The 25,806-nt window shown below is 47.0% G+C and overlaps 1 protein-coding gene across 1 annotated transcript in view; it reads left to right on the top strand.

Annotated features, from left to right (window-relative positions):
• The first annotated feature begins 307 nt into the window (after window positions 1-307).
• The window catches only part of NHERF1 (NHERF family PDZ scaffold protein 1), a 69,444-nt gene continuing 43,945 nt past the window's right edge, over window positions 308-25,806 (top strand). Inside the window, exons 1-2 of the mRNA XM_056848466.1 lie at window positions 308-737; window positions 1,720-1,829. Coding sequence (XP_056704444.1) covers window positions 308-737; window positions 1,720-1,829 — 540 coding nt within the window. The remainder of the gene's footprint in view (window positions 738-1,719; window positions 1,830-25,806) is intronic.

Raw genomic sequence — 25,806 nt, 5'->3', positions numbered from 1 at the left:
CCTTGGAGGAGCGCCCTCCCGACTCCGCCCACCGCCTCACCGCCCGCTGCCCTATTGGTCCAGCGATGCCCTCGGGGACTTGTGCCCGCCCCCTTGATAAAGCCGGGCTGACAGCTCCGGGAAGGCTCAGACCCCCGAGGGAGGCTGCGGCAGGCGGAGCGGGTGGCGTCTGTAGGGCAGCCTCCTGTGGCTCTGGGGTCGTTCCGGGCCCGCCCCGGGGAACACCTGCTGCTCCTGCCCGCCAGGCCCCGTCGCCAGGGCTCGCCTTTGCACCTCCCCTCCTTGCCCGACGCGTGACCGGAGGACCATGAGCGACGGGGCGGGGAGCGAGCCGCCGCGCTTGCCCCGGCTGTGCTGCCCGGAGAAGGGGCCCAACGGCTACGGCTTCCACCTGCACGGCGAGAAGGGCAAGGTGGGCCAGTTCATCCGCTTGGTGGAGCCGGACTCGCCGGCGGAGCAGTCCGGGCTGCGGGCCGGCGACCGGCTGGTGGAGGTGAACGGCGAGAACGTGGAGAAGGAGAGCCACCAGCAGGTGGTGAGCCGCATCCGCAACTCGCCGGGCTCGGTGCGCTTGCTGGTGGTGGACGCCGCGGCCGACGAGCGGCTGCAGCAGCTGGGCCTGGAGTGCCGCGAGGAGCTGGTCCGCGCGCTGCCCGCCGGCCAGGCCGAGGGGCCGGAGGGGCAGGAGCCGCGGGAGGCCGCCCCGCAGCAGGGGCCGGAGGAGGAGGAAGAGGAGAGCCGCCAGGAGGAGGAGGAGAAGGAGCACGATGCCCAGCGGGTAAAAATCTGGGTCACTCCCGGGCGGGGGGGGGAGCGCATCGCAGGGGGCTGCTGGGGGGGGCAGACGAGTAGTTAGAGGCCGGAAAGCCGCGAGAAAGACGCTGGACAGTTGGAAAGGGAGCAATCCATCGCGGGGCTACTTGGGAGTCAGTCCCGTTTTAGTGGGTAGGGTTTACTCCCGGGAAGGCGTCCTCGGGTTGGCAAGCCGCTCCTTGGGGGCGGCTCTGAAAGGGGGAGGGGCAGCAGCGCCATAGCGGAGGCCTCCCCGAAACTGCATCTTCTTGGTGTCGGTCAAGAAGTTACGCCGGACGCATTTCTGCCTGTCTCACCGATCGGTTGGGGAGCGGGGGGGAGGAACCTGCCGGTGAAGTTGCCGTGAGCTGACCTTCTGCCGGCCTCGCTGCTCTTGGCGCCTGCAAGATCCCGGACAGGAAGGAATCCTAATCCGGGAGGATCTGGGTGGGTGGAAAACGTGGACGTGGTTCCTTAATCCTCCTGAGTTGGGGGCTCGAGTGAAACAGGGAGGGCTTTCAAGCGGTGCGGCTGCTGCGTGCTGATCTCCCGAGGAGCAGGAGCAGAAACTGGCCTCTTATCTTTCAGGAAGTAGATCTGAATTAGGAGAGCTCTTCCCACCCTTTAATCCTGCAGGGCTTTTTCTGGAGCGAGGGAAAGCCGGGTCTTGAAAGAATTTTTCTTTTTCCCCTTCTGGTGCTGATGAATAACCCGACTCTGCTTTCTCTCTCTCTCCTCCCCTCTGTCATTATGGAACGTGACCTCTTCTTGAAAAGCGGGTCGCTTCCGCTATGTGTGAGCTGAATGCAAAAGCCGCTGGCACCCACATGAGCCGGGAGTGCCGCCCAGTCTCAGCTTGCCCAGAGCAAGGTGGATAGTGGGGTTGGGGGGGGGTTGTGGAGGGGCTCTTGGCGGTCCCCACCCCAGCTGCAGCCATCTCCTTGCCAAAGTCTCCAGTGCCAGTCTGGTATCCCAACTGGGTGCCAGGAGTAAACTTGAAGGGAAAGATCAGGGTGTTCTTTAAGAGGCAGAACTGGGTTGGTGTGAGGTTTCTCCTTGTTCTGTTCCAGCGTTAGATCGCCCAAGCAGAAAGGACCTTTCAGTTGTTTGGTGCTTCCTGACACGCTTTGCCTTTTTTGGTACCTACCTGGACCTGAAGGAAGGCAATGACTTGTGAAATCTCTACAAGTACAGCAGGTGCCAAAAAACAAACAGACACCTCCTTTATACTATTAAGAATGAGAGCCAGCGAGGTGTAGTGGTTAAGAGGGGTGGCTGGAGCAGTGGACTTTAATCTGGAGAACCGGGTTTGATTCCCCACTCCTCCACATGAGCGGTTGACTCTAATCTGCTGAACCGGGTTGGTTTCCCCACTCCTCCACACAAAGCCAGCTGGGTGACCTTGGGCTAGTCACAGCTCCTAGAACTCTCTCAGCCCCACCTACCTCACAGGGTGTCTGTTGTGGGGAGGGGAAGGGAAAGTGATTGTAAGACGGTTTGATTCTCTCTTGTGATAGAGAAAGTTGGCATATAAAAACCAGCTCTTCTATTCTCACCAGGCTGGATATAGATGGGACTAAAGCTTATTTTTAGTCCCTTCTGGATGCACACCTTAATGTGGTGAGGGGGTTTGTGTGTGTCAGGGAAGCTGAGAGCAATACCGTAAGGGGTCTAGACTCTATCAAGAGACTAAACTCCTAGCAGAGTCACTCAAGACGGAATGGTCACAGCTGAGACACCAGACGAAGATGCATCCACCCCCTTAAGGGATCAATGGCCACATCCGCAGAAGAGAACAGGCAGTTCCAATGGGGATGGGGGCAGAGGAATCCCTGAAGGTTAGCTACTGGGCAGCAGCAGTAGTGGAAGGTGACACTGGCGGAAGATCTTTCGTAGACAACGGCAGTGCCACTATGGCTAACCCTGGTTAGTACTGTGCAGAAGAAGGCACTGGTAAACCACTTCTGACCGACCTTCACCTTGAAAACCCTATGATGAGACAATCCAAAATGAAAAAAGATATAGTGCTGGAAGATGGGACCCCCAGGTCGGATGGCACTCAATCTGCTACTGGGGTAGAGCAGAGGACAAGTACAAGTAGCGCTGTTCTTAATGATGTGATTGGACTAAAGCCGAAAGGACGTTCAGTGGTTGACATGAATAGATGCAAAAGGAAAGTCCGAAGCTGTTCGACGCATATAATAGGAACATGGAATGTGAGAAGCATGAATCAGGGTAAGCTTGAAATTGTTAAACAGGAAATGTTATCCTAGGGGGTAAGTGAATTAAAGTGGACTGGATTAGGACATTTTCAATCAGAAAATTACAAAGTGTTTTATACAGGGAATGACAAAAAGAGAAGAAACGGAGTTGCTTTAATAGTGAGGCAAGATGTAGCAAAGGCAGTCAGGAGCTACAATGCAAAGTCTGACCGAATAATATCAATCAGACTTCAGGGAAAGCCTATCAACATAAGCATCCTTCAAGTTTATGCCCCCACTACAGATGCTGATGAGGAAGAAATTGAATGTTTTTATGCCAGTGTTCAGGAAGAAATAGATCACACACCTAAACAAGATATGCTGATAATCATAGGTGATTGGAACACAAAAGTAGGAAACAAAGCAGAATCAAATGTTGCTGGCAGATTTGGGCTAGGAGCACGGAATGAAGCAGGAGAACGCCTCGTAGAATTCTGTGAAGACAACTATCTGTTCATTGCAAACACATGTTTCAGGCAACCAAACAGACGATTGTATACATGGACATCACCAGACGGCCAGTATAGAAATCAAATAGATTATATAATTGGAAGCAGAAGATGGAGAAGCTCTATTCTCTCGGCCAAAACAAGACCAGGAGCTGACTGCGGTACAGATAATGAATTGCTAATATCGAAAATTTAAGATAAAGCTTAAGAAAAACACCAAAACATTCATAGCACCAAAATACAATCTAAGCAATATTCCGGAAGAGCTTAAAGACCACGTAAGGAACAGATTTGCATTACTGAGTTCAAGTGAATGTAAACCTGAAGAACTATGGGTGGAAACTAGAGATATTATCAAGGAAGAATGTGCAAAGACTATTCCTGTAGCCAAAAGAAAAGAAAAACCTCGATGGATGTCTGAGGAAACTCTTAAAATTGCCAGAGATAGACGAAAAGCTAAAGTAGAAGGTGACAGAAATAGAATCAAAAGTAAGTGCAACGTTCCAGCGACTCGCACATAGAGACAGAGAGACCTATTATAATAACCTATTATAATAACCAGTGTAAAGAAATAGAAGAGAACAACAAAAAAGGAAGAACAAGAGATCTGTTCCACAAGATCCAAGAAATCAAAGGGAAATTTAAAGCACGGTTAGGCATGCTGAAAGATCAGCATGGAAATACATTAACTGAACAGGACAAAATAAAGAAAAGGTGGGAACAATACACTGAAGAACTATACAGAAGAGATGAAAGGATAAAAAATTCTTTCCAAGAAGAATCTTTTGAAGAAGAACCTATAGTTTTAGAAAATGAAGTGAAAGCTGCATTGAGAGCAATCGGGAGAAACAAATCACCAGAAGCAGATGGGATATCAATAGAGCTATTCCAAGCCACAGAAACAGAGTCCATCAAAATTTTGACAAGAATATCCCAACAGGTATGGAAAACAAAACAATGGCCCACAGACTGGAAACGATCCATTTACATTCCAATTCCCAAGAAAGGAGACATCAAAGACTGCAGCAACTATCGGACCATCGCATTAATTTCTCACGCAAGTAAAGTGATGCTCAAAATCTTACAGCAAAGGCTGTTACCATATATGGAACGAGAAATGCCTAATGTTCAAGCTGGTTTCAGAAAAGGAAGAGGCACTAGAGATCATATTGCAAACATACGTTGGTTACTGGAGCATACGAGAGAATTTTAGAAGAAAATCAGCTTGTATTTCATAGATTACAGCAAAGCTTTTGACTGTGTGGATCATGAAAAGCTATGGCTGGTTTTAAAGGAAATGGGTGTGCCACTACATCTGATCGTTTTGATGCGCAACCTGTACCCTGGACAAGAGGCCACAGTTAGAACAGGATATGGAGAAACGGACTGGTTTCCAATTGGCAATGGTGTCAGACAAGGATGTATTTTATCTCCCTATCTCTTCAGTCTGTATGCAGAACATATAATTAGGAAAGCTGGATTAGATTTAGATGAAGGTGGAGTGAAAATTGGAGGGAGGAACATTAATAATTTGAGATATGCTGATGACACTACATTATTGGCAGAAAATAGTGAAGATTTGAAACTACTACTGCTGAAAGTTAAAAGAGAAAGTGCCAAAGCAGGACTACAGCTGAACATCAAGAAAACAAAAGTAATAACTACAGGAGAATTACACAACTTTAAGGTTGACAATGAGGAAATTGAAATTGTTCAAGACTTTCTATTCCTTGGCTCCACCATCAACCAAAAGGGAGACTGCAGCCAAGAAATCAGAAGGAGGTTGAGACTGGGAAGGGCAGCCATGAAGGAGCTAGAAAAGATTTTGAAGTGTAAGGATGTGTCACTGGCCACCACGACTAGATTAATTAATGCCATCGTATTTCCTATAACTATGTATGGGTGTGAAAGCTGGACAGTGAAGAAAGCTGAGAGGAAGAAAATAGATTCCTTTGAAATGTGGTGTTGGAGGAGAGTGTTACGGATTCCGTGGACTGCCAAAAAAACAAATCAGTGGGTTATAGATCAAATCAAGCCTGAACTGACCCAAGAAGCTAAAATGACTAAACTGAGGCTATTGTATTTTGGTCATGTCATGAGACGACAAGAGTCACAGGAAAAGACAGTCATGCTAAGAAAAGTTGAGGGCAGCAGGAAAAGAGGAAGACCCAACAAGAGATGGATTGACTCAATAAAGGGAGCCACAGCCTTCAATTTGCAAGATCTGAGCAAGGCTGTCAAAGTTGGGACATTTTGGAGGACTTTCATTCATAGGGTCGCCATGAGTCGGAAGCGACTTGACGGCACTTAACACACACAAAGCTTATTTTTGCAAACTCTTTCTAGGGAAATTTAGGTAGTTCCCCATCTTTACTTTTTATCTAGCTGTCCAATCTGTTTTATCTCTCTCTCCCCCCCCCCAGAATACATAGTTATGGCCTCTTAAAAGGGTTTTATTGGTAGATTGAGCTAAAAAATTGCAATACTGTATTACAAGTGATAACTTATTACCATACCTCTCAAAGCCTTCAGGGAAGGATGGAATAAAAAGACAAGGGAAGTAAACCCAATGAAGTGATAGATGTAAATGCTAGTGCATTTTATATTACTTAGGAAATTTCTATGCTGCCTTGCCAGGATACCTGCCAGGATGGTTTACAAAATAAAATAAAAATAAGTTATTAAAACCCACCATCCAAATACAGCAGAGCATAAAACATGAAGCAGCTTAAAACTTGTCTTAAACATACCTGAGGCTAAAGACAGACGATAAAATGACGTTAATAAGATCAGCCCCTTGTTATAAGCATGAGTAATCAGACATTTTGGGCTGGCTGGCACCTGAAAGAGCATTGTAGGCTCCAGGTGGGCCTCCAGAGGAATGCATTCCACAAGCAAGGTGCCACCACTGAAAGAGCCCTGTCTCTGGTTGCCACTTGCCATAGCTCCACAGGTGGGTTCACACAGAACAGGGCTTATGGGTAAGATCTTAGTTGGCAGGCTGGCTGACGTGGGAGGACCTGGCTCCAAGCCGCTTAGGGCTTTCAAGTTAAGAACTAGCAAAAACATCAGATCAGTGCAGACAACACTCTGTGTTAGTGAGCCAAACGACGGTGTGAGCTCTAGTAAGTGTTTTATACAAACCAAGGAAGAGAAGGTCTCTGCTGAGTTCTTTACCTTTTGTTTCTTCTTGGGAGCTTGGCTTTTTCCATTACATTTTTAGATTATTTTTAGATTATAATCCAACACGTCTCCCTATGGAAGTACAGCCTGCTTTTCTTTAAACACACATGAAGACTTTTCAGTGTTTAATGTCTAAAAAGAGAGGTGCTATAGCACTCTGACATGCGCATGCACCCTGCAGAAGGAAAGCTCCATTTTCATGATTTCAAGTATGTATGTACCTCCTGCTTAGAAAATAAAATGGCCCCCACTAAAACCGGAATCCCATTCTCATGGAGCATGCAGGCACTTTGGAAATTTTGAGAGGGTGCTGGTCACTGCCACAAAATGGATGCTTGCCATTGGATGTGTTCAGTCCCAAAAGGCTGGGAGACTTCAGGCCAAGGGTTGACCGGCAACTAGGGTTGCCAACCTCCAGGTATTAGCTGGAGTTCTCCAGCCGATACTGGAGAAATGGCCGCTTGGGCAGTTGATCTCTATGGCATTGAACTCCCTCCCAAACCCCACCCTCCTCAGGCTCTGCCCCCCAAACCTCCTACCAGTGGTGAAGAAGGACCTGGCAACCCTACCTGCAACAGAGGCACCTTCTTCTGAATGGATCCTCTCCCCAGATACAAAGGATATCTTGCTCCATGGATATAGAGGGAAGCAGGGAGTAGCTCTTTGCTTTGGGATAGAGATGCAGTTTGGTGTCAATTTCCAAAGAAAGGGAAGAGTTCGATCTCTGTATGGCCACTGAAAGGTTTCCAAGGCCAGGGACATAAGGAAGTTATTGTCTATAGCCTAACCAAGGAGACATAGCTGTAACACATCTGCATGGGATGTGTTCAGCACTTTGCTTCTTGGTCCTGTGGTAGGGAACACCGTAAAGCTCCTGACTTTTTCCTGTATTATTCAAGAGCTTCTGGATTTCCCCCACCCCCTAGATTCTAGAAGCAAGTGGGTACCAAAGAACATTATTAGGAACCATGGCATCCCCAGGCACCATGCAGGGATCACTGCACTAAAACATCCCTCTGTATACTACCCAATCTATACAAAACATCTGTAAACAAATAAGCCAGCCAGGGCTATCCCAAAGGGCTTCCCAGAGTTGCCAAATAAATCTTAGGTTTTAGGAAATATCACAATCCCACCAATATAGCAAAGACCCCACATGTGCAGATGTTCTGGGGGGGGGAGGATTTGAATGGCAATGGATGAAAACATGGGCTAAAGTAGATGGAGAGGGTAGGACTGAAACAGCTGCGTTGTGTCTTTATCTGGGTCGCCCACTTCTCCCCCCTGTTGCTGCACTGGGGTGAGGAGAGGCAGGTGGGGAGAGAGAAAGCTAAGCAGCCATTTAGAAAGTGATCCAGAGTAGTAAAGGCATGGGGGGGGAGTCAAGCCAAGCTGAGATGAGGGGCAGGTCACAGTGGGTGGAGGGGAAGCAAGATGCAGTAGTGAGGACAGAGAAGGGATTTCTCTTTGATTGTAGGTCCTCTTGTAAAAATATACTATGCCGCACGCAAGGTATCTAATGAAGCAGTCTGGTGGGAATCACTGGTTAAAACTGGCAATAAGACAGTAGGGAAGTTATCAGAAACTTGTCCTCTCTTGGAAAGGAGTTCTCGAGAATGGGAGTCTTGTACGTTCCAGGGCCCAGCCTTTGTATTGGAAGATGTTTCTGAGGTTAAGCCCTGAGACAGCTGAAGTCTGGGAAGCATTTTGCTGTTCAGGCGCTTGCTGAGAAGTGTATGGCTTTGGAAGTGAGCATCCCCGTGATGATCTTTCTGCGGTGGAATCGGGCTGAATCCTTGCCATGCCAGCTGGCAAGTAGGCAGGCCTCCCAGTGCTAATGTGTGTGCAGAGAAGTGTACATCCTGCTGCAAATCAGTTGGATTTGATTTACAGCAGGAAAGCAAGTGGCAGGTAACTCATATGAAACAAGAGAGCTAATATGTTTGGAAGCATTTAGAAATGTTCAGCCTCAAGCACACTTTGTATACACAGAAGTACGAGCCATTCACAAATATAAACGAGGTCACGAGTGTGCCCGCTTGGCGCACAGACATGTGAATGGCTTATCTTCTGCCATAATCCTGTTCTGAAATATTTAATAGACTGGGAGATTGGGCTTCTCTGCTTGAGAGTGAGTCTCGTAATGTAGGGCAGGGGGGCACAGAATGGTTGCCTCTTCAACCTCTCGCTAAGATGCTAAGCTTCCTTGTTTCCCACAGAACTTGGACACTTAAAGAGCCTGTAGGGTCATCGGAGATCCAACAGCCTGAGCTGTGAAAGCAGATTTATTTCATGCCTGTTTGATAAAGAACCCGGCTAACCTCTTGTAAATCTCCAAGGGAGGGATTTGCATGACCACCATGGGGAATTTCTTACCGCTATCAGGACTCAGATGGATCTTGAAGTTTTGAATCTAGACTGCCTGTTTTGTTTAAATTCATTGCTCAGATTCTTTGCCTTTTCTGCTTTCTTTAATAATACTGAACAATTACCCGGTCTCCTTTTTTAGTATCACTTTTACTTATGAGAGAGAAGCTAATGCTACATGGTAATGTGGTCCCCTAAGATAGGAGAGAAAATATTTCAGGTACAGAATGAGGATTTTATGGTTACCACAGTTTAGGGGCTGGTCATGGTAGTAATATCATCTGGCCTGACTGTCTTCCATCATGAGCTTGTCTTTTAAAAAAAAACGTATGCTGATGGGTATCATAATACCTAGTGGTGGTGGGTTCCTTGGGTAATTAATGTTGTTAACCCTAATCCTATTTGTTTCAGTTTTGTGGATGACTCTGAGGGAAGAACTGCCTATTACCCCTGTTGATGTGTATTCTGAAATGAAGTTATGTGCAAAGGTGGGGTGGTGCTTAATGCTTCCTTATAAAAGCTCCCTCAATGCATTTTATTCCAGCCAGGCTTACGTTTGGTTGCAGAGCCTAACTTGAGGGGGAAAGGTGTTAAAAAAAAACTATCATAGGGCATTTGCAGGGTTGAGCAGATGGCTGAGGGATGGGTTAATTGCCTCTCACCCGTCCGCTCAATCTCCCTGCACGTGCGTCCCCCTCCAGCATCAGAGCTGAGACAAATGTACGGTCAAGAGACCTGGGTTCAACTTATAAACTGTTGGCCTGTCCTGAATTCCAGTGTGCTGATAATTCTGTCACTTGTCAGTATCTTGACACAAAATATGGACCCCAAGGTATATGCTGTTGAGATTTTTGGAGTTATACAGAAGGTTATTTATAGTCCTAGGCAAAATACTCTGTTAATGACTGATCTTCTCTACCACCCCCTGCGTATGATTTGAGGATCCCAAACAGCTGCTCTAAATTCAACTCCCCAGAATGTTCTTAAATGACATCCCACAAGTGCCCCATTTTTACCAGTACTGGGTCAATGATGTTAATATAACTGCTATGCTGGTTGTGTGTAGACAATGTCTGTCACCCCTTGGCCCTAGATAATATGTCACGTTCTCCTCAAAGTTACCTGTTACCCATTGGTTCCAATGCCAAGAAGTAACTGCGGCATTAACTTTGCTGAAACTGGAGGCCACCTTGTTGGGTGAGGCGTGAGATAATTCACTCAAATGCTCAAGTGTAAGCTACCAAGGGCTAATCACAGCATGCAGTTAACCTTTTCATAGAGATATAAATGGATAACTATATTGGTGTAAACCAGGGGTGTCGAACTCAATTGTTATGAGGGTCTGATATGACATAAATGTCACTTGGCCGAGCTGGGCCATGCCTTGCCAGCCCAGATCAAGAGTGAAGGGGGTAGCTGTCTCGGGCTAGATAAGAGCTCTCAATGCCCTCGGGCCTGATGTTTGACACCCCTGGCGTAAACAGCTCAGAAAAAAATAAGCATGAGCAATGGCTGGTGATGGTCTTGTTGGTAATGCATGTGGAAGTGAGATTCTGCTGTAGTAGTACGACCCTATGGGCCACTTTCATATGTCGTACTGAGGAAGCACACTCAATTTCAGTGGCATATGGTTAGCCATAAATATCTGAATGCAATAACGAAATGAGGAAATTTGCTTTTTATCTTTTATAGCACTTTTATGGCGGATGATGCCATCTTATTATCTTAAAGGAATTGGGTGGTAGCCTGTTATGAGAACTATGCAATTAGCTGTTTAGTACATTTGTATGCCACATCTCCAGGGTCTTGCTCAGGGTAGCTTACAAGTAAAAATAATACAATCAAATAATGAAAAGAGCAAGCCAAAATTATCAATATAAACATAGACCAGAGGCATAAAAAATTAAGCAGCCGAAGGTGGTGATGTCCTTGAACAATTCACAAGCTGGAGGGAGGCTGCAAAACAGCTAAAAATGATGGAACAGTGTTTGCTGCTATAAAGCTGGGCTATTTTGTTGGGGCAGGTGAAAAAACCTTGCTGAGAACAGTGCTTGGCTCTTCGAAACGTGAGTAATTTATTACCCCAGGACTGCATGGACACTTCCCTGAGTAGCCATGTTAGAAAAATTCAAAATTCATCCAGGTCTTCTTTTGTAGGTTAAAATATTGTTTATATGTGGGGTGGGAGAAGCGATTCACAAATCCCTTTTCAGGGAGTGTTGGTGTGTTGTGGTGGCTGAGAATATAAGCTGTGGCCTGGAAGGCCTCTGGTTCAAACTTTCCTTTTCTGGAGAGCTCACCAGGCAATCTTAGGCATGCCATTTTTGCTCAGTCCCCCGAATACTAAAAGCACAATAATTGTAACTGTAAGTAACCCCTTACACTAAACTCTGATATGAACAATGCAGTCCTATGCAGAACTGATTCCAGTAGTCTTAGGCCTCTGTCATATTACCGTTCTATACTGGATGTTCTCCGTTGTTGGTCCAATTCTGAGTAAAGCGATAAAGGGATGGGCGTTTGATACAGCTCATTTCAACCCATCTATGAGCCGTCTCTAAAGTGCTTGGAAGCACTCTGGCCATTTCAAACAGTGCTGAGCTTGTTTCCCCTCCTTTTTTCATGCCTTGTTCTTTTTCAGCTTTTAAAAAAAAACATTCTAAGATTAGTGCTATAGCGCTACAGAATCATAGCAATCCAACTGCTGGTGATACAGCAATCCGGCTGCTAAAACGGATTGTAAGGGCAGTTTGAACGGGGCCTTTGTTTGCAGCAACTCTGCGAGGGATTGTGCTGTCAACATAGGTAATAGATTGGTAAAAGGGAAGACTTTGCATTCTCCCTAAACTGGCTGTGTCTCAGTTTAAAGTGATACCCGAATGGCTAATAAGTGGTTATCAGCGTGGTGTTCCACGCAACCCAGTTTTGCGTTTAAATTGGGCCTTCTGTGACTGTGCACGTAGTGCGGGTACAACACGTACCAGGACCACTGATCCCACATGGGTAGCAGTTGAAGGACTGACGTAAATGTGAAACCAGCCACATGGAATACCATATGAGTAAACATTTTTAGCCCCACCCAGCGTTGCTGGGTGGCACCCCAGCAGTCATGATGCTGAAGGGCGAAGTGGTGGTTTTAAACGGGCAGTTGTGAGAACAGTCTCTGTTAATCGGGAATAAACCAGGATTAATACAAGATTTAAAACCCTTCTCCTAACTGGCCCTGAAATAGGGGAAGGAAATCCATCTTCATGCTGCCTGCTCAGTCTGACCCTGCTCCATGACCTTGTGGCATGAAAAATACTTTTTGCACTTGCCTTCTGAGTAAGCCGTTGCATTGTGCTTTTGATGCTAATCTGATGCCGCGGTGGAGAGATCCTCTTTCAGTTCAGCTGATTTCATAAAAGCAGGGAGTAACTAGTTCTCAGATCCAAGTGCCTTGAGTGACACCATGCAAGATGGGAATCTTAAGCTATTCATGCCAGTCTAGCCAGCCTTCTCTGAGGCCTCGCTGTACATTACAACATTAGAAAAAGCAAGCACTTGTGGGGAGAAATCTTATTTTCTCCCACTCAACTGTTTCCTCTTTCCCTTCCCCAGAAGTCCCCATAGTCCTTTTTCTGGCTTCCTTCTCTCCTTCCTTCCTTCCCACCCACCAGCCAATCTATCTTTATCTGTCCCCCCCATCTTCAGCTTTTCATCATGACCTCCCTCTGAGAGAACTGCATGGTGCTGGTTGCCTGGCAGGGCCAATTGCATGGTGGAGAATTTACAGACTTGTGGGGGGCCCCTCTCTTCCCAATCCCCAAACTACTCCTTCTTTTCATTCTCCTGGCAACTCCCACATCTTCACCTTTCCCTTCTTTTTCTCCTTCCCACCAGTCAACCTTTTATCTTCCCACATCTTCACATATCTATTTATTTACTTCATTTATACCTCACTTTTCTCCACAGTGGGGACACAAGGCAGCTTACATCATTCTCCTCTCCTCCATTTTATCTTCACAACAACCCTGTGAGGTAGGCTAGGCTGAGAATATGTAACTGGCCTAAAGTCACCCGGTGAACTTCTGTGGCAGACTGGGGATTTGAACTCGGGCCTCCCTGAGCCTCGTTCAAAACTCTCACCACTATACCACACTGTATTTTGTGGGGTGACTGCACTCAAACAGTAGCCAGCTACTAGGCCTGGGTAAGGCATTCAAGTCATGTGGTATCAAGTTGCCCAGTGGTTGCTGCTCGGCCTGGCCCCAATGAGTCCCCTCGAAGACCAAAACAGCCTTGGATACTGATCGAAGCCGAGGATGGCAATATTGTTGTGGTTGTCTAGCAACAGGCACTGAGGTAATTTGTTTCTTAAAGCTATGATGCTGCTTTATGGGAGTTTTAAGTCCCTCACTTTTAAAACGAGACTTCAGATTTTTCTGCCAACCTGGGGCTTTTCTCAGGTTTTTATGTACAGACCTGTCCTGTCTGTTCATGGCTCAAGTCCCTGAATATAAGTATCCACAGGTTTTGCCACATTGAGAATTAAATATATTGATTGTGCCAGTCAGCCTGCCTCTATGTATGTTGGGAATCAGGACCCCCTGAGTTCAGCTGGGCTTATTCCCAAGTAAGTGTGCATAACATTGCAAGTTTGGCCTCTGAGTCATTATCTCTGCGAAGGAAAAACTTGTTGCATATTTTGATAATTTGTATACTTATGGATTGGATCCAGTGATCAATCAGCAGAAGGTGCTGTGGCTGTCTCTGTTCTTCTCCACTTTCCCTTCTCTTTCCCGAGAAGCCGTTTCCCACCCTGGAAAAGTTGATTCCCAGGACTGCATGTAGGACCTGCATCATGGAATGAAGCCACATAGGTCTGTTGGATGCAGTGAGATGGGGAAAGGAGGCAAAGCCTGCCTTTTTGCCTCTTCTGTTTGGCACCCTTTACTTTGTCAGTGCAGCCCAGCCACCACCCATGTAGGTCCCACGACCCTGAGAATCAGCTTTCCCAAGGCTGCCAATGGCTTCTGGAGAGAGGGGGAAGCAGGGAAGATTTACAGTTTAGGCACTAGTGGATCACAGGATCCATTGGTTTTATGTGATTACCTTCTGGCTCTACAAGTTACTTATTAAACATTTTTTTTTTGTTTAAATAATTCCATGAGCTGATACTTGATGATGACTGCCAAACCTTCTTGGTTTCAGGTTCAAAGGTTGCAGTTAGGAGTGCAGCCCTGTGGCACGTCACTGAACCAGTGGGACATTTGAATAAGTATGTATAGGATCACCGTGTATGCTTCAAGAGATATATACATAGTGTGATGGGATTACTTGACTGTTGCTAATATAGTAATGCTGCAGAGTCCTCAGAAGAGCCTACCTGTCGCATCTCTGTGCGAGTCAGTTTTGGGCAGGCATTCTTCCATTGAGGGAACTCGCTTGAAAACACAGGGACGGGCTTTTCTGATGTCACATAACTCTTATTCTTACATACTGTTAAGGGTGTTTTCACACATGAATGCACTTTAACAATATTTTGCAGGTGGATTTTGCCATTTCACACAGTAAAATCCAGCTGCAAAGTGCATTGAAAGTGGATTAAAAGTGCGTTATTCAGCATGTGTAAATGTGCCCTAAATATTTTAGGGTGTAAGAAGGAAGTGTTTCCTGCTTTAACTTGGGGGGGGAAGGGTTGGGGGAGAAAAGGAGTGAGCCTGCTGTTGGAAGTCTGTGCTTGCGGCCCAAGCTTTCACACGTGGCTAGCAGGTGTCTTGCAGTTGAAGTTGGTGTAATCTGATTGCATGCTCCAGCTGTGTTAGAGGCAATCAGGTAAGGAGTGGGGAGGCTGTTTCTGAAGTCTGCCAGAAAGGAGTTGGACTTTGCTGTCAGTGCTGAGCCATCACTTGTTCGGTTCATGATTGTGTATAGTTATGTTAATGGTTCTCCTTGTTGGACTTTAACCGAAGAACGGGGAGGGCCGTGGCTCAGTGGTAGAGCATCTGCTTGGCATGCAGAAGGTCTCAGGTTCAATCCCCGGCATCGCCAGTTAAAGGGACTAGGCAGGTAGGTGATGTGAAAGACCCCTGCCTGAGACCCTAGAGAGCCGCTGCCGGTCTGAGCAGACAATACCAACTTTGAGGGACCAAGGGTCTGATTCAGTATAAGGCAGGTTCATGTGTTCAATGGCTGCTTCCCTTTGGCCAACTTGACTAACAGTAGGAGTGGCAGGGGCCGTGGCTCAGTGGTAGAGCATCTGCTTGGCATGCAGAAGGTCCCAGGTTTAATCCCCGGCATCTCCAGTTAAAGGAACTAGGCAGGTAGGTGATGTGAAAGACCCCTGCCTGAGACCCTGGAGAGCCCCTGCTGGTCTGAGTAGACAATACTGACTTTGATGGACCAAGGGTCTGATTCAGTATAAGGCAGCTTCATGTGTTTATGGTATGTATATCTCGGAAAGAAATGGTTAAGAAATTGGGCATCCAGCCTCCTACTCATTCCAGACCATTTTCTTGAGTCCTGTCGGAGAACCCTCTTCTTCAGTAATTGATTCATCAGGGTTTTTTTCTTTTTTAAAAGAGAAGTTTTGCCTGAGCTGACACTCCTTCTGTTTGAAGCATGTCTAGTTGGCGCAGCCCTGCTATGTTGTGACAACAGAACTAAGAACATCATGGAGAGGTAGAATACTGGAAAACCAATTGCAGACTCTTCAGTACAGACAGAACACTATTGTATATCAAAGGTCATTAAGAGTTCTCATCAGAATAAGAAAACGCCCCTGCAAATATTGTGCTGGGGAACACACTCCTTTAGGCATGCGATATAATACTATTTTGACGATCTTTTGTTTGTTCGCAAGTGGCAAATAATCAGAATAGTCTCTCTAAGACAGATGAAATGTGGAAAAGTACGGTTAAGTTGGTTGCTGTTCTCTGTGACAATGTCAGAGAGATACAAATTCAGCCCACGTGCAGGTAGTTTCTTGAATCAGATCAGACAAACTCCTGCCTTTAGCTTGTAACTTTCAAATGTTCCTGTTTAAATGCTCCACTAAAACTAACTTTGCAAGAAACAAATGGTGAGATTCTCAAAAAACAAAATTTGTGCCACCTCAACGCAAGGTTTTGCACACAATGCCGTTAAAACCACAGGTGAGGAAGATTTTATTCACTAAATGTGTAACATTCTTCTGCAGGGTACTCGGTATCCTATTCCATAATAATTAAATATCAAAGCACTAAACAAGAGACCACAGAACAAAACCAAATAAATCACATCAAAAAGCAGCAACAACCAGATACTTAAATCCCGTCAAAAACGGAAGAGAAAATTTAGTCCCCAGTCTAGCTAAGTATGCTTCTACGCATGTTGTTGTATTGCCCAAGATCCCCTGATAATCTTTGTTTTACTGCAAAGGTGTCTTCCCATAAGGACTTTTAAGGGAGATTATCAGTTAGAGGCCCTTATCAGGCATGTATGAGTTACAATGTATTGTCTTTAAACATTCTGTTCGGAAGTGATGGGTGGATGGCTATAAATGGATCCTGAATACTGATATGCATCTTCTGCAGATACTTGGAAGGTTTCTGGCAAAATGCTTTGAACAAAGGGCCATGTGCAGGAAGCACTTATTGGTAGGGTTGCCAACCTCCAGGTACTAGCTGAAGATCTCCTGCTATTACAACTGATCTCCAGCCTATAGAGATCAGTTCACCTGGAGAAAATGGCTGCTGTGGCAATTGGACTCTATGGCATTCAAGTCCCTCCCCAAACCCAGCCCTCCTCAGGCTCCACCCCAAAAACCTCCCGCTGGTAGCGAAGAGGGACCTGGCAACCCTACTTATTGGAAGGAAGGAGCTAGGTGAATTTGTATATCATTCTCTCTTGGAGCTAGTTAATGATCTACTGTTAACATTTTCAGAGTAATTTAGAGTAAACACCATCTTTTTCTTCTCACAACGAGCCTATGAGGTAGATCACTACATTCTGGGAAGTGCTTTAACAAAAGGATGAAGGGAAATCACTTACCTTACAGACGTGAGCTGGAAGCCCTCTCCCTTGAGTGGTGGTGATGATTCCAGAGAGGTAGCCATGTTAGGCTGTTGCTGCCAAGATAAGCAGTCTGGTGACAGTTTGCACATTAAGGGCCTTGCTAGGCAGGCAAAAATGTATGAGGTTGCAAAGAGGGAAAATAGTTGTAAGCAGCAGGATCCAAGGGCCATGAAATGCATGGAAGTACTGGATCAGATGTAATGCCAAATTCGCATGATCAAGAGAAAGATGGAGTCTATTCGCAATAGAGTCACTCTAGTTTTGCTAAGCTGCTTAACTGTGGCAGGGGCTATAATGCAAGGACACGTGTGTTGGATTCTGCTTGTTCTGCAGTCCTGTAGAAAGGAATTACATCTTTCACTAGGGTCCCATCTAAGCAGAGAGGGAAGGAGATGGTCATAAGGGCTTGTGAAGGTGGAGTTCCTAGGAATGCTTAGGACTAGGTGCAAGACCAGTTGCGTTTTATTGACTTCTCATGACAGTATGCTATGTTTCTCTTTACGTAAGCCATCCTGCATATTTTTTGCAATGGGAAGATGGTGTGTAATTTGAAGAAAGAATGCTGCCAAGTACCCACACACAGGATTCCACCTTGCTTAGTGACTTGTGACAGCATCCTTCCCTCGCCTCAGCCAGCAGATAAAGTAGGGCTGGGGGGGGACATCTGAGATTTTTGAGAGCAGGCGGTAGGTGCCACAATAAAATGGCTCTCATGGGTGGGATCAATACAAATGGTTCCCCTATGGCCTGGGGTTCAATCACAAATCATTTGGAGGCTGCACAAAATGTTTAGGGGTTCTAAGCTAAGCATTCCTCTATGATGGAGGCAGATGTTTCAAGACAGGTGCTCCCTGCAGACCTAAAGTTGACGCTTCCCTGGCTCTTCTGAAGTACCTCCTATGCCAGGGTTGCAGTATAGGTCCTTGTGCTGTGGTGGCAACTGATGCCAAAGCAACTTTTTTAAAAACTGCACAGCCAAGCAAATCTCCAACCGTAAATCAGAAGCCTTGCTGGCCGAAAGCCCTACCTGGCCCCACCCACTTCCTGAAACACTTAGCGGGAGCCAGAAAAGGTGCCCCTGAGCACCACATTGGGGACCCCTGAACTAAGCCATTGAAGTAGAGGAAAGCCAGGTTTGTGTCTATACTTGGGAGTAGATGCTGTGAAGAAAAATCAAGTGGGCACTTGGAGACATATTGGCAGAAGGCATTTACTTGTTTACTGCATCTATACCCTGCCTTTCTCCTTAGTGGGTATCCAAAGTGGCTTACATCATTCTTGTCTCCTTCATTTTATCCTCACAACAACCCTGTGAAGTAGGTAAGGAAAAAAGAGAGTGACTGGCCCAACGCCACTTGGTGAGCTTCCAAGGCAGAGTGGGGATTTGAACCTGAGTCGCTCAAGTCCCAGTTTGACTCAGCCCGCTATATCACACTGTCTCTCGTGCCTACACTGCACCTGTGGGCATCCTGTTGGGCATCAGTGAGGTGGAACATTGACTTTGGCGGAACTATGGGAAAGTTTCTCTTGCCTGTTAGGGATATTTTACTTATTGTTACAGTCTTTGACCAGTAAACTGCATATTCAGATATAAAACATTCAAGCGAAGAAGAAAACAATTTTTGATAGGGCAACACCAGAAGACTAATTCATGATAATAGTAAGACCATTTTACCACTTGTATAATTCCAATGACAATGGAGTCTATAAATAAATATATAAACACTAAAATAAAAATAGAGTAAAAATGTGAATATAAAATTTGAGAATTAAATCCATTTAACATTTTTCCCGTTGTCGTTGGGGCGAACTTTATATGCAAAAGCACAGAACTTAGCAACATTACTTGTGATTTGTCATCAGAGGAGTTTTTTGAGTCGAGTTTTTTTTCCAGAACGACCTCCTATTAGGGATAAGTAATCATTGTTGCTTTAAGGTTTGGTAATGGCAGCATAGTCTAGAATAGATTTTGCACTAGCAGTTATACCACTAGATAGCCGTCTGCTAGGAAAAGCATTCTTTCATTCCGGGTAGGGCTGCCCGTTTCCGAATGTCCTGGTTTTATTTACTTTCAGCAAGCTTTTACAAACGTTAACTGCCACCACCTGCGACGTATCTGTAAAGCGACTGCTTCCTCGAAACTGGAACTGTCAGTGTTAACAAGGCAGCCTCATATGTGTTGTTAGTTCCTGTCCTTCCCACAAACAGGAAGGATGTCTCTGGGGCAAGATATGCACTAGCCCACCTCATTTCGTGTGTGGCTTGTGGCCCTGGGTTCGTGAGACCAACTTTGCAATTGTCAAGTGAGCGCCCTTAGTTTGTTTTGGCAGCTTGCTTTGTGAAATTTAACCAACTGCTGAGGGATGAAAACAAGTGTTGTGAAAACTCCAGAAGTATGGCAGCCTTTCAAATTTGACTGCCATTTCAGAAGCAAAGTTTGAATATCTTTAAAATGCAGACCTAATTGGTAAATGTTGGTAGCTTAATTTCTTGTGTATTTGGCCCCGTTGTGTAGCGGTTATTGCTCCAAGAATTCACTGCACCCAAACAGCCAGGGTGAGTTAATCTCTTTTACTGACCTGGGAGTTCAGAACAGAAACCAAGGCAGGGTAAGAGTTAAAGCAACTGTACAGCAGTTCCCTCCTCTGGTTTTCCCCCTCTACTGCCTCTGTCTGTGTACGTACTATGCCGTTTTTAGAATCTGGACCTCCCTTCTTTCTGTCCACCCCTCACTACCTGTTTGGTGAAACTTAGTTAAGCTCAGAGGCTGAGTAACTCACATGGGGTGCGCAAAGAAGACTGGACTGTACGCAAAGAAGACTTGCTGATTCTCCCCATTCCAGTGGTCAAGTGCGTTTCTAGAAAGGTATTGAATCCTGTGGTGACCTTTAAATCTTAAGGCTATGTGAAATACCTTGTCCAATTCACTCTGAGATGCATTCCTTATACCCCTGCTTTCCAGCTTTGAATAACTGAGTTTGAATGTTAGAATTCTTGTGAGCAAAAACCAAAATGAAGCTTGATTTCTTATACTCAGAGTGCCTTTTAGTTCTGGTTGACTTTGTAGTGCGGGATCAAGTGAAGGATCTTCCTTGGGTGGTTGTCTTTTGATTTATCATCCCTTTTGTGTGGAGATCGCCTCTCATCAGAACTCTGATGAAACCTCTGGCTATTGAACAAGACTGGAACTATTTTTGCAATCATACCTTGAGACTGATTTTAATTGTAAGTTTCAACTGTAGCATGGAGTTTAGGAGAGCAGCACAATCTGCCCTTACTCTTTTACATGCAGGGCAGAATTAGTCTTATCTGCTTTAGACAATATAAAAACAAAAATAGCTTACATTTAGAAAGGGCTGTAGAGGGCGTTTTGCGGTCAGTAGGCTCGCCCTGTCCCTTGACTTTCTCCATGGCTCTTAATCAGTGTATGACTTCTCCATAATCCGTGCTTCCTATTAGCATATAACCTTACACCTTGCCCAAAAGATCTACAGTCTACAAACAGACTCCACTGTAAGAACCAAAATAGCTTACGGAAAGATGTCAGAATGGAAGTGGGATTTAAGCATTGTTACAAGTCGGTGAGAGAGCCGAAGCTGTCGTCAGCGATAGCGCATTTCTGCAGTAGACTTTCTGTCATACTGATACCTGAAATGCTGCATAACTGATTATCTTTACAGGTAACAGTGTGAAATTGTGAATCCACAATTCTCTCATGCACTGAATGTTCCTCGAAATCTACAGAGCTTCTTGTGTACATGCGTATAATTGGCATGTCCTAATGAAGCTCAGTTGCCTGCTCGGATCCTATGAGTTCATGTGTAGATCCTCGCCATATTAATGTCCAGCATTCCTATGCCTTACAGTATTAAAATGGGAAGAGGCTAACTTCAGCCAGATCATGCAGCAGAACGAACCTGCACCTTAGCAGTGGATTAAATGCTTTTGCCAGCTGCTTATCTGGGGCCAAGGCTCCCCACACCTACCCCCGGTTTAAAGTCCATATCTTGTTGGGGTTGATGATGAGGCTTCAAGTCCTGTTCACCAGCTGGGATATTTGCATATGTCAGAGTCTTATTTACTTTATTGAGTTGGACTTGGCCTTGTTTGCTTAACAAGCCTGAAGCAATTTTCTGCCAGGGTGTCATTGGCAGGCGGCTGGCAATTTAGTCCGTTGGTTATTGAGGGACTAGAGCAGAAAAATGGAGGCTGCTGTATTGAGTTTTGGTGCACTGCTTGCACATGCCTGCCTCAGTGTTCCCCAAACTTCCAAGATTCCAGGAACATTTCCCCCTTAATTTAAATTAAAGGCACGCTTCACTGTCATTCATGCAGGTTTAATTTTTGAGTAACAGTAAGAACTGCCCAGTTCTAGACACACCCACCCTGTTTCAGTACGAGTCACTGCTGGGGAGGCAGAACAGTGCCTTGTATTATGTGCTCTTCTGCAGGCACATAGTTTTACACCTTCTCTGGCTTGGGGATTGTCATGTGATCTGATTCCACCTGATACAGAGGGGAAGAACTACCTGCCTTGAGCAAGAACAGTAAACCGTGCAGACATAAAGCACGCCTACTTTCTTTCTCTTCAGCCCTCTATCAGGAGGCAGGGGGCATGGCAACAGGGCCCTCATTCAGGGCTGTTTTGGCCTTTCTACTCTGCCTACCCCCAGTATTGCTGGGTAATTTGGGGCTTGGATGAATCTCCAGTTAGTGCTCCGGGCTGGGTATTGTGGAAGTTCCTCAGAGTTTCATTGCTCCTGTGGGCTGTTAAAACTGAGACTTGTGGCTGACTTTAGAACTTGTAATGTAGAATTATGTACTAAGTGGGCCTAGTTTCATGGGCAAGGGACGTATCGTATTGCAAATAAACAGAAGAAGAAGAAGAGTTGCCAACTTTCTCTACCACTTAAGGAGGAATCAAACCGGCTTACAGGCACTTTCCCTTCCCCTCCCCGCAACAGACACCCTGTGACGTAGGTGGGGCTGAGCGAGCTGTGACTAGCCCAAGGTAACCCAGCTGGCTTCATGTGTAGAAGTGGGGAAACCAACCCGGTTCACCAGATTCATATCCGCAGCTCATGTGAAGGAGTGGGGAATCAAACCTGGTTCTCCAGATCAGAGTCCAGCACTCCAAACCATTACTCTTAACCACTACACCATGCTGGCTCCTATTTTATGGTATTTTTAGTATTGGTGGCCTCGATACATCTGGAAAGGCTCGATATACCGTATATACCCGTGTATAAGCCGACCCGCGTATAAGCCGAGGTGCCTAATTTCTCCCCCAAAATGGGGGAAAATTAGGCACCCGCGTATAAGCCGAGGGTCGGCTTATAACCCCTCCCCCCCCCGCAGACTTACCTTCTGGGCTCCTGGCGGTGGGAAGCGGCGGATCTGGCGGGGGTGGCCTTCCTGCAGCTGCAGGAGGCCCCCCCCCAGGCAGCTCCTGGCGGCGGGAAGTGGTGCGGCCCGGCGGGGGCGGCTGAGCAGCCTCTGGAGGCCGCTCCCCGCAGAGAAAAGGCGGCGGGGGCAGCGGAGCGCCCTCCCCGCGGCCGCAGAGGGCCTCTAGAGGCCTCTCCCGGCCGGGAGAAGGCGGCGGGGGTGGCGGAGCAGCCTCTGGAGGCCGCTCCCCGCCGAGAAAAGGCGGCGGGGGCGGCGGAGCTGCCTCTAGAGGCCTCTCCCGGCCGGGAGAATGGGGCGGGGGCGGCAGAGCGCCCTCCCCGCGGCCGCAGAGGGCCTCTAGAGGCCTCTCCCGGCTGGGAGAAGGTGGCGGGGGCGGCTGAGCAGCCTCTGGAGGCCGCTCCCCGCCGAGAAAAGGCGGCGGGGGCGGCGGAGCAGCCTCTAGAGGCCTCTCCCGGCCGGGAGAAGGGGGCGGGGGCGGCGGAGCTCCCTCCCCGCGGCCTCAGGGGGCCTCTGGAAGCCTCTCCCAGCAGAGAAAAGATGGCGGCGGTAAGTTCCCCCCTCCCTCCTCCCTCCCCCCTCTACCGTATTGACCCGCGTATAAGCCGAGGCCGGCTTTTTCAGCCCTTTTTTTGGGCTGAAAAACTCGGCTTATACGCGAGTATATACGGTAAGTGTTTTGAGTGATTCTAGAATGTCTTCTCCAGAATTTCAGGCAGCATCTCCAGGCTGTGTTTAACTGGTAGCTGTTTTTCAGTGGTGACAGGAAATGTACATGCCCTAGTTCTCTTCTGAGGCTAGGGCATCTTGAAGTTGTGGGTGTTTACCAATGCTCTCCGGGGAGGCAGGACCAAACTTTACTTCCTGTCTCCTCTGGTGGGAAACAGCCCTCGGCTTCCCACTTTCCATCCTGCCTTAGAGGGGAGAGCAGTGTGACTGCACAGCTCTGAGCTAAGTCTTAGATTTAACTCTTAATTCTTCCTAAAAAACTTACCTGTCCCTCCTTATCTATCTTATCCTTATTCTATTCCTCCTACTGGCTTTTAAGCTCCTTCCTTAGCCTCCTAGATCTCTGTCCCCGTTCCCCCCTTTCTCATTTTTCGGGCGGGTAAAATGGCGGACGGGGAAAAGGCGAGAGAGGACGATCTCCTCTCTGTCGGGGACTGTGAAAGTGGGCTGGTCCAATCCGCCCGCAAGGACACTGAGGCTCCCAACGGCTGCTCTCGCTGACCCTTGGTTGAAAGAAGCCCGCAAGAGCCTTTTAAGACGGGCGAGGAGGTGGCCACGGCAAACTGCAAGGGAAAAAAGGCGCGAAAGACCGTGTCGCTGCCGGGAGCCGCAAAAAAAAAAAAGCGCAGGTCAAAGTCAGCTTTCTCTTTCAAAACTGGGAAATCGCTCCAAGTGGCTACCAGCGGGAAGGGTAAAGTAAGACTCTCTGCTTCAGCAGTCCCCTTCCCTGCGCCAAAGCCTCTTTCCCCACAGAGTTAGGTCCCTCCTCCGCTACCAGAGTCGGCTGCAGGGACACAGATTATCATGGATGCGGAGGCCGCCATTATGAGTCCCTCTCTCTCGGGGCCATCTGCAGTTGGGAACCCAGCTACCCTCGAACAAGTCTCTGTGTTGTTTAATACTGCCTTAGAAAGACAGTGGCAATTCATGCAGTCCATGCTACCTTGTTTCCAATACCCCAATGTAGGGGAACAATAGAGTTCTGCGGGCAGTTCTTCCTCCTCCTTCCAAATTCCCAGGCTTGCTGAGGATGCAGTGGGGGGAGCTAGTTCTTCTCAGGATGCCCCTAGACCATCGCCCACTAAAGCAGCCATGAAGTCACGTCCTGCTAAGGTTTCTAACGCACAGCAGGATCCTCCCTCCCCTCATCTGGATTCAGATGACGAGGAAGGAGAGTGATTCCAATGAGGATTTCCCTATAGTTGAAGAGCAACAGCCCAGTCTTTTTGCCACTGAGGATTTTCAGGGCCTTCTGGCCAGAGCCTTAGTTGCTCTGGATCTTAATGAAGAGACAGAGTTGATAGAGGAACCTCAGCCTAAGTTAAAGAAAGGGGTTAAGGAATGCTTTCCCAGGACTCAGGCTCAGAATAACACTGTTCCTTTCCCTGAGTTTTTCCAAAAGGCTGTTAAATTGGAATGGGAGAGCCCTGCCTCTAACAGGCAATTCCCTGCTAATCTAAGAAAGCTTTATAGATTGGCTCCTCATGCCACGGATCTGTTAAAGATCCTTTTAGTTGAAGTTCCAGTGGTGGACGTTCAAAACCCCGGCTTAGTCTCAGAAGACGGGAGTGGTTCCATTAGGCATCACCTAGACAGGAAAACAGAGTTCCTCACTTGTAAGGCCCATGAGGCTGCGGCTTTGCCCATTCAGGCCAGTGCCACTACCTCAATATTTGCCAGAGCTTCCACGACATGGATGAGGAAACTTATCCAACTGATCCCGGAGGACAACCGCAGGGTTACAGTAGGTTGGGACAGAGTTTTCAAGGCGATCTCCCTCATGGCAGATGCCTCCCTTGATTCCATGTCTTTTTCCACCAGGTCTATTGCATCCCTCTCCACCATCAGAAGGGCTCTATGGCTAAGGCCTTGGCAGGCCGATTTTAGATCAAAGGCGATTTTAATGGTTTATCCCTTACAGAGCGGCCGCCTGTTTGGCAAAAAATTAGACAACATAATAGTGGAGACTAGGGATAAGAAAAAGGCACTCCCTAAACAAGTAAGGAAGGGCACTAGGGGACCCTCGTACCCTTCCTTTCGGCCTTACAGACCAACTCCCAGAGATAGGTCTGACTATAGAAGGGGCTCCTGGTCTAATAATAGAAACTCCTTTCACAGAGGGGGGAAGTTTCAGAGGCAAAATCAACAGTTCAGAATGGAGAAAGGGGACAAGTTCCCCAAAACCAATCCCCAGTGACACCAGTGCATTACATGTGGGGGGGAGGCTGCAACATTTCCTACACCGATGGCTAGCCTCAAACCCAGACAATTGGGTCCTCAGGGTCGTCTCCACCGGGTATCTCATAGAGTTTTCAAGGACTCCTCTAGATCGTTTTGTTCAGTCCCCCATGTCACTGAGGAAGGAAAAATATCTAAGAACCATAAGGGCCAACCAACACCTTTACAACATCAAAGCCATAGAGCACGTGCCTCCAGAGGAGGCCGGTCTGGGCGTGTATTCAATTTTTTTCACAGTCCCAAAACGAAATGGAGACTGGAGGGCTATTTTAGACTTAAAATATGTCAACAGAAGAATTTTCCCAAAACATTTCCACATGGAGACCCTCCAGTCTATAGTGGAGTCT

The sequence above is a fragment of the Euleptes europaea genome, chromosome 1 (genome assembly GCF_029931775.1).
Source record: "Euleptes europaea isolate rEulEur1 chromosome 1, rEulEur1.hap1, whole genome shotgun sequence".
Lineage (NCBI taxonomy): Eukaryota > Metazoa > Chordata > Lepidosauria > Squamata > Sphaerodactylidae > Euleptes > Euleptes europaea.
The sequence above is the reverse complement of the archived record's forward strand: the minus strand, read 5'-3'. Positions and strand labels throughout refer to the sequence as shown.